At 38.6% G+C, this 14,876-nt stretch overlaps 1 protein-coding gene across 1 annotated transcript; it reads left to right on the forward strand.

Annotated features, from left to right (window-relative positions):
• Nucleotides 1-1,927: 1,927 nt before the first annotated feature.
• LOC308256003 (leptin receptor overlapping transcript-like 1) lies at nucleotides 1,928-4,564 on the forward strand. The gene has a single exon (XM_080683904.1). The coding sequence runs from the start codon at nucleotides 2,015-2,017 to the stop codon at nucleotides 2,408-2,410; it is 396 nt and encodes a 131-aa protein (XP_080540030.1). The 5' UTR covers nucleotides 1,928-2,014; the 3' UTR covers nucleotides 2,411-4,564.
• The last annotated feature ends 10,312 nt before the right edge of the window (nucleotides 4,565-14,876 follow it).

The raw sequence follows: 14,876 nt of genomic DNA on the forward strand, positions 1-14,876 counted from the left end.
ACATTCACCCCAGCGGCTCAAGTGCGGTGCCAGGCCCCCTTAGAGTGCATCAGAACTCTGCACCCGGCAAGCGCACCTCTACAGATGCGAAGTTTCAACAAGCAGGCACCCTTAGCCCATCTACCCACTTGAGCTCTCCCTGGGTGCGATCTTGAACAAGCGGGGGCGCACTTCCCCCCAGCAGTAGAAGTTTTGATTCACTCATCCTGGATACCAGCCCACAAGTGCCTCAATTGCGCGGCTACACTGCCAGGGCCCTTCAGAGTCCTTCAGTGTGCCTTGCTGGCAAACATACCGTGGGTGCTCCTGTGAGCCACCACTGGGAGTAAGCGCCTATCCACCACAGGTGCAACAGCAAATGCTGGGTCTGCCCACCCCAGGACTGCAAAACTCTAGACACCACAGTCACACCTTTCCAGAGAGCAGGCCCCCTGAGCCCCATCACCCCAAAAGAGGGTTCCTGGGTGCCATTGTGAGTCCCTGCTGGGCACGTGTGATTTCAATTAAGGGTGCAAGACAGCAAAAATTGGGAAACTCCCCTCCATGGCAGCTGACTTCTAGACACTGCAGTTGTGCCTCTCAAGCTCGCAGGCCTACATCAAGAGAACCCAAATAGCTCAAGTAGGGAGCTACACTAGATTAACAAGCCCAGGAGAACTGAGAGATTACACCAGTAGCACCATCCACAAAAGAACCTGGGTAGCAAAGCAATTGGATCTACAATTAAAACATTACAGGAAAACATGGGAAGACAAAAAAGCAATCCCCATAGGAAAGAAAAAGAGGAACCACCAGAAAGGGAGTTAAGTGAATTCGAGGCTAGCAGCTTATCAGAGATAGAATTCAGAGTAATGGTTATAAGGATGTTTAAAGGGATGGATGACAAATACACACAACCTAATGACAAATAGACACAACTCAATGAGAACTATAAGGAGCTGAATGAGAATGTCACCAACATGAAAAGAAACCAAGAGGAGATGAAGAACGACATAGCTGCAATAAAGAACACAATGGAAGGCCTGAACAGTAGACTAGAAGAGGCTGAGGACCGCATCAGCGAATTAGAAGACAAGGTAGGAAAAAACACACAAACACAGCAACAACTGGAAAGAAGACTTAAAAAGCAAGAGGAGAGCCTAAGAGAGCTTTGGGACAACACAAAATGAACAACATTCACTTAATAGGGATACCAGAAGGAGAGGAAGAGAAGCAAGGAATAGAAAACCTGTTTGAAGAAATGACAGAAAACTTCCCTGATATTGGCAAGAAAAAAACTATGCAAGTCCAAGAAGTACATAGAGTCCCAAACAAGTTGAACCCCAAAAGAGCGTCACCAAGACACATCATAATTACAATGGCGAACACCAACAACAAAGTAAGAATCTTAAGGGCTGCCAGAGACAGAAGGTTACTTACAAGGGATCTCCTATTAGAATATCAACTGATTTCTCAACAGAAACACACCAGGCCATAAGGGAATGGAATGAAATATACAAAGTGATGCAAAGCAAGGGACTGAATCCAAGAATACTATACTCAGCAAGGCTATCATTCAAAATTGAAGGTGATAGCTCTTAAATTTTATTTTTTTGCACTGAAATATGTCTGCTTTAGGTTCATTTACATATTACGCAATTTTACCATGAGATGAACTACCAATAAAAGTTTTAGTTAACACTTTAGGAACAGCTTTTTGTCTAGTACCTTTAATTTTTCTAGTGAAATATTCACTTATTTCACTTAGCCAATTTAAATTAGTCTGAGAACTTGACTACTATTTTAGTGTTAAATTTAATACTCTAACAACATTCTTATTTTACCCTGTAAATATTAGTGAAAAGGATTATTTGCCTTCTTGAGTAGGCCCTGAGCATTCCTGGTGCTAGGTTGGATTTAGATATCAAAAACCCACTTCACGGTTGTCTGGTCGCCGCCGCCGCGCGTCTCTGGTCTCCCGGCCGCTGCCGCTGCCGCCGCCTCAGGTCCTGGAGCCAGGAGCGACGTCACCGCCATGGCTGGCATCAAAGCTTTGATTAGTTTGTCCTTTGGAGGAGCAATTGGGCTGATGTTTTTGATGCTTGGATGTGCCCTTCCAATATACAACCAATACTGGCCCCTCTTTGTTCTGTTTTTTTACATCCTTTCACCTATTCCATACTGCATAGCAAGAAGACTAGTGGATGAAACAGATGCTATGAGTAACGCTTGTAAGGAACTTGCCATATTTCTTACAACAGGCATCGTTGTCTCAGCTTTCGGACTCCCTATTGTATTTGCCAGAGCACACCTAATTGCGTGGGGAGCTTGTGCACTTGTTCTCACAGGAAACACAGTCATCTTTGCAACTATACTGGGCTTTTTCTTGGTCTTTGGAAGCAATGACGACTTCAGCTGGCAGCAGTGGTGAAAGAAATTACTGAACTATTGTCAAGTGGACTTCTTGTCATTTGTTGGCCATCCATGCACACAGGAGATGGGGCAGCAATGCTGAGTGGTATAGCAAGCCTGTTGGGGTGTTCTAGGTACTTCCTTCTCCCTTTTATTGTAAGCATACTATTTTCACAGAGACTTGCTAAAGGATTAAAAGGATTTTCTCTTTTGGAAAAAAAGCTTGACTGATTTCACACTTATCTATAGTATGCTTTCTGTGGTGTCCTGCTGAATTTAAATATTTATGTGCTTCTCTTGTTCAATTTTTTTTTTTTATCAATATGCAGTGTTAAAATTTTTTTTTAATGTAATAACCATTCACATTGGTTAGGAATTAGATTTCTGCAGGATATTACTGGGCTAAAGTATATCTTTTAAAATTATTTAACCTTCATTATTACAAAAAGTTATAAAAGTAAGTTTCAATCAGTCAGGATGACATCACTCCCAATTTTATGCAAACATTCGGACTGTTGGCATACCTTATAGACTATATACTCAGTGCAAATATAGCTGCATTTATACCTCAGAAGGGCCAAGCATTAATGCCTGTGCTGGTTTTGCCAGTAAGCAGATGTTTTGTGAATTGAAAATTATTTTATGGAATTGCTACAAAGGAGTGCTTTTCTTCTCAATTGTTTGAAGAATTTTTTTGTTAAACTTTAAGGTAAGGGTGTAAAAACAGATTTTTGAGATAAGGTTTTTATTTATGTTTATGATAGTTAAAGAGTTGCATTGTGGAAGGAAATGATGTTGAAATTTCATTTTTTGAGTCCTATTTCTATTTATAAGGGAAATTTTTGATCTTTTATCAGCCTTTCATATTTTACCATAGGTAAAATGGACATTTGTGGAACTACTACTGATAAGAAAAAGATGTTTGCATCATATATACAGAAAACCTCTCCTTGCTCCCTCCTTTTAACTTATTTTATACAGTGAATATAGTAAGTAAAATAACTTCAAATATAGTTTAATAACACTTTAAATCAGAGGTGTTTAACTCACCTGGAAAGTAATTGCTATGCCATACATTCAGAGTGCCCCTTGCCCCACAAGGCCTTGGCATGATTAACAATTGACTTGTTAATCCTGCAGATAATTCATGCATTAACAATTTAAGATTTAGACAATGGTAATTGTAGTTCTTATTCTCTAATGTTATATGTAATTTAAAACTATTTAAGACAAGTTTCCTGTATACCTCTCAATTGTTTTCATTTTTATTCCATCACGATAGAGCTGCTGTTTCCTTTTAAATGGCATTTATTGTGTGAATTAATGCAAAGTAGCCAAATCCAACTTCAGACACAAACCCAACCTGAAAATTCCCAGTAACCAGGCATGATCAGATTGTAGTGGTTATTTGCAGCTTACAATTATCAGTACTTTTTTCAGGAGCTTGTTATGAAAATGTTTAAATTGGTCTGACAGTATTTTGTTAAGGACATTTGTTTGTATGTTTATTCAGTATACTTCCATAAAAAATTGTCTTGCCTTCAGACAAAACTGAGTAATCATGACATCTATCCTTTGTTATTTTATCAAGTTTTCAAAAAAAAAAGGGAACAAATTTTAGGTTTGGTCATCTTTTTACTAAAGATGCCTAAAGGCCATAGGTTTATAAAGCTGCACCCAAGTTGTTACTTTTAGCTGTGAGATGGGAAGCAGAATGAAATATCTGCATGTGGTTGTCCCATTTACACATTAGGCTGAAGATGGCTTGCAGTGTTAGAGTACTGTAGTCTTAAAGAGGAAGGTACAGGTTCACATGAATTAGCTGGTGAAACCGTTGGGAACTCAGTGCCTGTAATCTCGATTTTTTTTGGCAGGAAGTGCATTCTTTAGTCATTCCCCATTTTCTGTTCTAGAATGTCAGCACAGTGCACTGCAACTGTTTCAGTCACTTGGCCATAGACTCCTTTTCTAACAGCTGCATATTCTTTCTGTATACTGATTGCATTGGCGGCATTGTGTCTTTGATCTTGCACACTAGCTTGACATAGTGCTGTCTCTGATTTCTAAGCTAGTTACTTGAGGTATGAATTTTCCATAGAATATGCACTGATACTTCATTGCCATTCTTCTATGGAAAGAAAACTTTTGATGATGAAACAATAAAGATTTTAAATATCAAAAAAAAAAAAAAAAAACCCACTTCACCACTCCATGGGTACAAGACAACTCAAACAAGTCTTATTGCAGTGAGAGGGCAGCTGCTTTCGGCCAAGTCTCTGTCTGTTACCTGGGTCCCGATTTGAGCTGGGCATGGGAAGCGAAGCAGCCATGAGGGCAGGAGACCTCCCTCAGAAGGAGTGAGGGTTCAGGCAAAGTTGGGGGGGTGAGGATCTGTGCCCCACCTCTGTTGAGCCCCAAGTTCTCTCCTGATGGCCCCTCTGCAACTGTGCCTATCTTAGGTTGTTCCTTCCCTGAGGAATATTACCCATCTCTGGCTAAGCAGCCATCCTCCGGGGCCAAGCAGGGTGATGTGAGGTTCAGTTCTGAGATATCAAGACTACATTGTAAAATTTCCAAAAGCCTCCTAATATTTAAATCAAAAAAGGGGGGTTAGTAGAAGAATATCATGGAAGGAAAAATATCCTGTAAGTAAATTACATCTAGAAAATTTTTACTTTAGAAAATTAACTTTCATTTGGAATGCTAACAGCAAGACACCCATGAAAAACACACATGGTGTCAAAACCAGCCAAAGGAAAATCGTTTGGGCAAAAAATGAAAAAGGATCCCAATTTATATTTATAGAAAGGATTCCTTTATTAACTTTTCGTTGAGAATATGTTTGTATATTTTCAGAAAACAACTCCAAGACCATGTGGATTCCTGCAACAGAGAGGAATTGACAGGACTGCTCCAGCCATGAAGACAGAAGAGAAACAGTCCAGAGATGGAAAATGCTGACGACGCCTTGCCATACTAGAAGTCAGCAGCTGTGCATCGCTACAGGTTGCCCAGGACCAAACCAGAGAGGGTCAGACCTGCATTACCACCATTTGTCCACCATCCGGAACTGAAATATCATCGCTGACATGTACACATAAGGAACTGTTTGACATTGAAATTGGGACTCAAAAGAACTGTTGGCCCAGAAAGAAACTCACTACAGACTGATTCATTTGCCTCTCAGCATAACCATTATTGCTTGTCTCATTTTCCATTCTTATAAGTGTATTTCTAGTATCACATGATCTCACTCATCTAGGGGAAATAATGAACAACATAAAATGATGAACAAAAACAGACCCAGAGACAGGGAAGCATCGATCAGACGTCAAACCTCAGAGGGAAGGTCAGGCAGGGTGGGGGAAAAAAAGGGAGAACAACCAAAGGACTTGTATGCATGCATATAAGCCTAAACAGTGGTCACGGACAATAGGGGGATGGGGGCATGCTTGGGCAGGGGTTTGGGATGGGAATGGTGGAATGAGGACAAATATGTGATACCTTAATCAATAAAGAAATTAATAAAAAAAAACAAAACTAAATTGAAGGTGGAATCAGGAGCTTCACAGACCACAAAGGGCTAAGGAGAGGTTATAACTACCAAGCCAGCAATGCAAGAAATGCTAAAGGGATTGCTGTAAAAAGAAGAAAGAGAAAGGCAAGAAGAAACACAAAAACTAAGGAAAAATATGACAACAAACATGTACTTGTCAATAATAACATTAAACGTAAATGGATTAAATGCACCAATCAAAAGACATAGGGTAGCTGAATGGATAAGAAAACATGACCCATACATTTGCTGTCTACAAGAGACCCACCTCAGAGCAAAGGATTCACACAGACTGAGAGCAAAGGGATGGAAAAACATTTTTGAGGCAAATGGAAACGAGAAAAAAGCTGGGGTTGTGATACTTATATCTGATAAAATAGACCTCAAAGTAAAAGCCATAATATGAGATAAGCAAGGCCACTACATAATACTAAAGGGAACAATTCAACAAGAAGATATAACTCTGGTAAACATATATGCACCCAATACTGGAGCACCCAAATACATAAAAAAAAAACTCCTGGAAGATATCAGGGAGAGATCGACAACAATACCATCATAGGAGGAGACTTTAACACACCACTGACATCACTGGATAAATCCTCTAGACAAAAAATCAGCAAAGAAACAGCAATTCTAAATGACACACTTGATCAGATGGACCTAATTGACATCTTCAGAGCATTTCACCCCAAAGACACGGAATATAAATTCTTCTCAAGTGCACATGGGACATTTTCAAAAATAGACCACATATTGGGTCACAAGCAAAGTCTCCCCAAAATCAAAAAGATTGAAATCAAATCAAGCATTTTGTCAGACCACAATGGCATAATATTAGAAATAAACTACAATAAAAACATTCCAAATATTTCAAACACTTGGAAGCTGAATAGCATGCTACTAAACAATGATTGGGTTAACAATGAAATCAAAGAAGAAATTAAAAACATCCTGGAGACTAATGACAATAAAAACACAACATTGCAAATCCTATAGGACACAATGAAAGCAGTCCTGAGAGGGAAGTTTATAGCTCTACAGGCCTACCTCAAAAAACAAGAAAAAAATGCTAATAAATCATCTAACTCAACAACTCAAAGAATTAGAAAGAGAGCAACAAGAAAAGCCCACAGTGAGCAGAAGGAAGGACATAATAAAGATCAGAGCAGAAATGAATGACAAAGAGACCAAAAAAAAAATACAAAAGATCAACAAAACCAAGAGCTGGTTCTTCGAAAGGATAAACAAGATTAATGAACCTCTAGCTAGGCTCACCAAGAAGCAAAGAGAGATGGCCCAAATAAACAAAATCAGAAATAAAAGAGGTGAAATAACAACAGACCCCACAGAAATACAAAGGATTGTTTAAAAATGCTATGAACAAGTCTATTCTAACAAACTACACAACCTGGAGGAAATGGACACATTCCTAGAAAAATACAACCTTCCAAAACTCACTCAGGAATATTCTAAACATCTAAATAGGCTGATAACTATGGAAGAAATTGAAGCAGTCATCAAAAAGCTCCCAGCAAACAAAAGCCCGGGGCCAGATGGCTTCACAGGGGAGATTTACCAAACATTCAAGGAAGAACTAAAACCTAACCTCCTCAGACTATTCCAGAAAATTCAAGAGGAAGGAACACTGCCAAGCTCCTTCTATGAAGCCAGCATCACCCTAATACCAAAAAACAGATAAAAACAACACAATGAAAGAGAATTACAGGCCAATATCCCTCATGAATGTAGATGCCAAAATCCTCAACAAAATTCTAGCCAATTGAATCCAGCAGTACATCAGAAAAATCATACACCATGACCAAGTAGGATTTATCCCAGGGATGCAAGGATGGTACAATATTTGCAATTCAATAAACGTAATACATCACATAAACAAATTGAGAGATAAAAATCACATAGTCATATCAATTGATGCAGAAAAAGCATTTGACAAAATCCAACACCCTTTCTTGATAAAAACTCTCAGCAAGGTGGGAATAGAAGGGTCATACCTCAACATAATAAAAGCCATATATGACAAACCCACAGCCAACATCATACTCAATGGGCAAAAACTAAAACTATTTCCCCTAAGAAAAGGAACAAGACAGGGATGCCCACTCTCACCACTACTGTTCAATATAGTGCTGGAAATACTAGCCATTGCAATCAGACAAGAAGAGGAAATAAAAGGCATCCAAATTGGAAAAGAATAAGTAAAACTGTCCTTATTCGCAGATGACATGATACTGTACATAGAAAGCCCTAAAGACTCCATCAAAAAATTATTAGACTTAATAAATGAATTCGGCAATGTAGCAGGATACAAAATTAATGCCAAGAAATCTATGGCATTTCTATACACCAATAATGAACTTACAGAAAGAGATATTTAAAAAGCAATCAAATTTACCATCGCACCAAAAAAATTAAGATACCTAGGAATAAACTTAACTAAGGAGGTAAAAGATCTATACGTGGAAAACTACAGGACACTGAAAAAAGAGATAGAGGAAGACATAAACAGATGGAAGAACATACCATGTTCATGGATTGGTAGAATCAACATCATCAAAATGTCCATACTACCCAAAGCAATCTATAAATTCAATGCACTTCCCAATAAAATACCAACAACATATTTCACAGACCTAGAATGAACTTTCCAAAAATTTGTCAGGAATAAAAAAAGACCCCGAATAGCCACAGCAATCCTGAGAAAGAAGAATAAAGTAGGAGGGATCTCAATACCAGATTTCAAGCTGTATTACAAAGCCACTGTTCTTAAAACAGCCTGGTACTGGCACAAGAACAGACATATAGATCAATGGAATAGAATAGAGAACCCAGAAATTGACCCACATCACTATGCTCAATTAATATTTGACAAAGGAGGCACGAACATGCAATGGAGTCAAGACAGTCTCTTCAACAAATGGTGTTGGGAAAATTGGACAGATACATGCAAAAAAAATGAAACTACACCACCAACTTACATCATACACAAAAATAAACTCAAAATGGATAAAGGACTTAAACATAAGATGGGAAACCATAAAAATACTAGAGGAATCCACAGGCAGAAAAATCTCAGACATATGCCGAAGGAACTTCTTCACTGATATTGCCCCTAGGGCAATGGAAACTAAAGAGAAAATAAACAAATGGGACTACATGAAAATAAAAAGCTTTTGCACAGCAAAGGGAACCATCAATAAAACAACAAGAATGCCCACTGCATGGGAGAACATATTTGCCAATGATATCAACGATAAGAGTTTAATCTCCAACATTTACAGGTAACTCATGCAGCTTAACAAAAAAAAGATAAACAACCCAATCAAAAAATGGACAACTGATCTAAATAGACACTTTTTGAAAGAAGACAGAAGGAAGGCCAAGAGACATATGAAAACCTGCTCAAAGTAACTAATCATCAGAGAGATGCAAATCAAAACAACAATGCGGTACCATCTCACACCAGTCAGAATGGCTATTATCAACAAATCAACAAATGACAAGTGCTGGTGAGGATGTGGAGAAAAAGGAACCCTCGTGCACTGCTGGTGGGAATGCAGACTGGTGCAGCCACAGTGGAGAACAGTATGGAGTTTCCTCAAAAACTAAAAATGGAACTCCCATTTGACAGTGATCCCACTTCTAGGAATATATCCCAAGAAACTAGAAACACGAATCTGAAAGGATATATGCACCCCTATGTTCATAGCAGCACAATTCACCATAGCTAAGATTTGGAAACAGCCTAAATGCCCATCAGCAGATGAGTGGATTAAAAAACTGTGGTTTATCTACACAATGGAATACTACGCTGCGGTAAAAAAGAAGGAGTTCCTACCATTTGCAACAACATGGATGGAGATGGAGAGTATTATGTTAAGTGAAATAAGCCAGGCAGAGAAAGATAAATATCACATGATCTCACTCATTTGTGGAATATAATGAACGGCATAGACTGATGAACAAGAACAGATCCAGAGACTGCGAAACGTCGAACTGCATGTCATACCTCAGGGAAGGTAGGGGAGGGTGGGGGTAAGGTGGAGAGATCAATCAAGGGACTTGTGTGCATGCATATGAGCCTAATCAATGGACACAGAAAACAAGGGGGTGGGGCATACGTGGGGGTGGGGGTTATGGGAGAATAAAGACACATATGTAAAAAATAACAATTTTTTAAAAAATTAAAAAAATTATTAAAAAATTAAATTAAAATAAAATATTAAATCTAATCCATACTAGTGGTCACCATAACCTTAAGAGAAATTGTTTCATGTGACAAAGATTTTTAAATGAAACTCTCTGTAGTCCGAAAATTATTTTGGAAGGAAATAAAGATAAGTTTCCTTCAAAATTCGTAAGGGTTGTAATTGAAAGTCAATATATTTGGCCTCTTGAACTAAAGTAAGTAATTTGTGTTTTTGCCTCCCTGACAAAGTTTATATAAAGTTACAAAAAGAAATTGACAGCCAGTTTGAAATTGAATTGCCATGGCCTAAAGCAAAGAATATCCTTACATGATATTATTCTACAATGTCATTATAATTTTAGATATTTTACAACAGCATATTGTACAATTATCCCAAACAAACTTACAAACTAATTCTTTGAATCTTTGGCAGCAATTTAAAAAAAAAGGACATGAAAGGATTTAATCCCTTTCAGAAGGAATTAAGGTGCTGGGAAGGCACTTGAGCATTCTGTATTGTCCCCTCTTGCCTTTTGTGCCAAGAGGGACCCTCTTCTCACAATCCAGTTGCCCTCAGGTGTTGCCTGAGCTTTCTGTTCATGCTGAGCTGGAAGCCTCGTGGTGGCTAGTACCATGGATCTGTCCCTCGCCCAATCGTGTGAGCTGGGCCCTACCTGGAGAAGGAACCTGAGTTCCCCGAGATATGTGATCAGTGCTGAGGCCCCACCAGCAGGCCAAGGGATCCCAAGGCAGGTGCTGGACGTGGAGGCCACGGGGGCATAGGATACCAAGGAGACAGAATTGAACCTCACATCACCCTGCTTGGCCCCAGAGGATGACTGGTTAGCCAGAGACGTGTAAGATTCCTCAGGGAAGGAACAACCTAAGATAGGCACAGTCACTGAGGGGCCATCAGGAGAGAACTTGGGGGTCAACGGAGGTGGGGCACAGACCCTCACCCCCTCCCCAGCCTTGCAGGGGCCTGAACCCTCACCCCGTTTGAAGGAGGTCTCCTGCCCCAATGGCTGCGTTGCTTCCCACGCCCAGCTCAGATCAGGACACAGGTGACAGACAGTGACTTGGCCCAGCTCAGATTGGGACCCAGGTAACAGACAGAGACTTGGCCAACAGCAGCTGCCCTATATCTAAATCCAGCCTAGCACCAGGAATGCTCAGGGCCTACTCAAGAATGCAAATAATCCTTTCCACTAATATTTACAGGGTAAACTAAGATTGTTAGTAGAGTATTAAATTTAACAGTAAAATAATAATCAAGTTTTCAGATTAATTTAAATAGGCTAATTGAAATAAGTGAATATTCAAGAAAATTTAATTGTACTGGACAAAAAGCTGTTCCTAAAGTGGTAACTAAAATTTCTATTGGTAGTTCATCTCATGGTAAAATTCCTGAACATGCAATGAACCTAAAGCAGTCATATTTTTGTGCAAAAAAATAAAATTTAAAGTTATCAAGACAGCATTATAAAATTTACAAAAGCCTCCATTAATCAAAAAAGGGGGGATAGTAGGGTAATATCATGTAAGGAAAAATATCCTATAAGTAAATTACATCTAGAAAATTTTTACTTTACAAAATTAATTTTCATTTGTAATGCTAACAGCAAGACACCCATGAAAAACACACATGATGTCTAAATAAGACAAAGGAAAATCGTTTGGGCAAAAATAAAAAGGATCCCAAATCAATTATATAGAAAAGATTCCTTTATTAACTTTTGGTCGAGAATATGTTTGTATATTTTCAGAAAACAACTCCAAGACCATGTGGATTCCTGCAACAGAAAGGAATTGACAGGTCTGTTCCAACCACGAAGACAAGAGGAGAAACAGTCCAGAGATGGAAGACGCTGACGACGCCTTGCCACGCTAGCAGTCAGCAGCTGTGCGTCGCAGCAGGTTGCCTAGGACCAAACCAGAGAGGGTCAGACCTGCATTGCCACCATGTGCCCACCATCCAGATATCATTGCTGACATGTACACATAAGGAACTGTTTGACATTGAAACTGGGACTCAGAACTGTTGGACATTGAAATTGGGACTCAAACATTTTTTGTTATTATATGTTTATTTCTAGTCTGCAGAGGCAAGATTTTTTAAAGGAAAGAAAAGGGGAAAAAAATAGATACAGAGGCAAAGAAGCATTAAACAGACTGTCAAACTACAGCGGGAAGGCAGGGGAGGTTGGCGGGGGGGGGGCTGTAAGAGATCAACCGAAGGACTTGTACGCATGCATATAAGCATAACCAATGGATACAAGACACTGGGGGGAGGGGGCAGGTAAAGGCATGTACTGAGCAGTTGGGGAGGCCAGGGAGGAGGTCAATGGGGGAAAAAAAGGAGACATATGAACTACTATTTGTAATACTTCAAACAAACAAAAAATTTTAATAAATAAATAAATAAATAAATACATACATACATACATACATACATACATACCACAATGGAAGGTTTCACTAGTAGACTAGAAAAAGCAAAGGACCGAATCAGTGAGTTAGAAGACAGGGTTTAAAACATACCCAATCAGAACAGTAATTGGAGAAAAACTATTAGAAATCAGGAGAAGAACCTAAGGGAGATTTGGGACAACATGATATGAAGCAACATCTATATAATAGGGGTGTCAGAAGGAGAGAAAGAGGAGAAAAGATAAGAAAATCTATTTGAAGAAATAATGACAGAAAACTTCACTAACATAGGGAAGAAAAAAGTCACACAAACAAAGAGAGTCCCAAACAAGATGAACCCAAAAAGACCCACACCAAGACACATCATAATTACAATGGCAATTGTTAGTTACAAAGAGAGAATCTTAAAGGCTGCAAGAGAGAAAGTTACCAACAAGGGATCTCCCATTAGACTCTACCAACTTACTTCCCAACAGAAACACATCCAGCCAGAAGGGAATGGAATGAAGTATACCAAGTGATACAAAGCAAGGGAATGACTTCAAGAATACTCTTTCCAGTGAGGCTATCATTTAAACTGAAAGGGAAATCAGGAGCTTCACAGAAAAGTAAAAGGCTAAGGAAGTTTATTACTATCAAGCCAGCAATGCAAGAAATGCTAAAGGGACTGTCGTAAAAAGAAGAAATAGGAAGAGAAGGAACACATCCATAAAAAATTAAAATTGCTGCAAACAAGTACTTATCAATAATAAACTTAAACATTAATGGATTAAATGCTCCAATCAAAAGACATCAAGTGGCTAAATGGAAAGAAAACATGACCCATACCTATGCTGGCTACGAGAGACCCACCTCAGAACAAGGGACTCACAATACTGAAAGTGAAGGAATGGAAGAAATTTTTCAGGCACATGGAAATGAATTTTAAAAAGCTGGGGTAGCAATACTTATATATCACAAAATAGACCTCAAAGTGAAGGCTATAACAAAAGATAAGGAAGGCTACTTCATAATACTAAAGGGATTGGTACAACAAGAGGACATAACTCTGGTAAACATATATGCACCCAATGCAGGAGCATCCAAATACATGAAACACTTCTGGAAGATATCAATGGAGAAATCCACAGCAATACATTCATAGTAGGGAACTTTAATATCCCGTTGACAACACTGGATAAATCTAGACAAAAATCAACAAAGAAACAGCAATCTAAAGGACTCACTAGATCAGTTGCAATTAATTGACATCTTTAGAACATTTCACCCCAAAGCTAGGGTATATACATTCTTCTCAAGTGCACATGGGACATTTTCATACATAGACCACATATTAGAACATAGGCTAAGTCTCTACAAATTCAAGAAGTTTGAAATCATATCAAGAATCTCTCAGATCACAATGGCATAAAATTAGAAATCAACTACACTAAAAACAATTTTATAAAAATCAAACACTTGGAGGCTAAATAGCATGTTATTAAACAATGATTGGGTTACCAAAGAGATCAAATAAAAAATAAAAAACATCCTGGAAACAAATGACAATGAAAACACAACAATCCAAAAATGATGGGACACATTGAAAGCAGTCAGGAGAGGGAAGTTCATAGCACTAACGTCTACCTCAGAAAACAAGAAAAACAGGTAATAAATTATCTAACCCTACAACTTAAAGAATTAAAAAGAGAGCAACAAGAACAGCCCAGAGTAATCAGAAGGAAGGAGATAATAAACATCAGAGCAGAAATAAATGGCATAGAGAAAGAAAAGATCAATAAATCCAAGAGCAATTTCTTTGAAAAGGTACACAAGATTGTTGATTTTCTAGCGAGGACCACATAGAAGTAAAGAGAGATGGCCCAAATAAACAAAATCAGAAATGAAAGAAGTGAAGTAATAACCAACCCCGCAGAAATATAAAGGATTGTAAAGAAAAAAATACTATGAACAACTCCATTACAACAAACTGGACAACCTAGAGGAAGTGAACTTGTTCCTAAAAAGTACAATCTTCGAAAACTCAATCAAGAAGAATAAAAAAATCTGAAAAGGCCAATAACTATGGAGGAAATTGAATCAGTCATCAAAAAACTTCCAGCAAACAAAAGCCCTGAGCTGGACAGTTTCACAGGGGAGTTTTACCAAACATTCAAAGAACTAAAAATTACCCTCCTCAGACTATTCCAAAAAAATAAAGAGGAAGGAACACTTCCAAGCTTTTTCTATGTAGCCAGCATTACCCTAATCCCAAAAGCAGATAAAGACACCCCAAAGAAAGAGAATCAG

Source organism: Plecotus auritus (assembly GCF_963455305.1).
Source record: "Plecotus auritus genome assembly, chromosome: 8".
NCBI lineage: Eukaryota > Metazoa > Chordata > Mammalia > Chiroptera > Vespertilionidae > Plecotus > Plecotus auritus.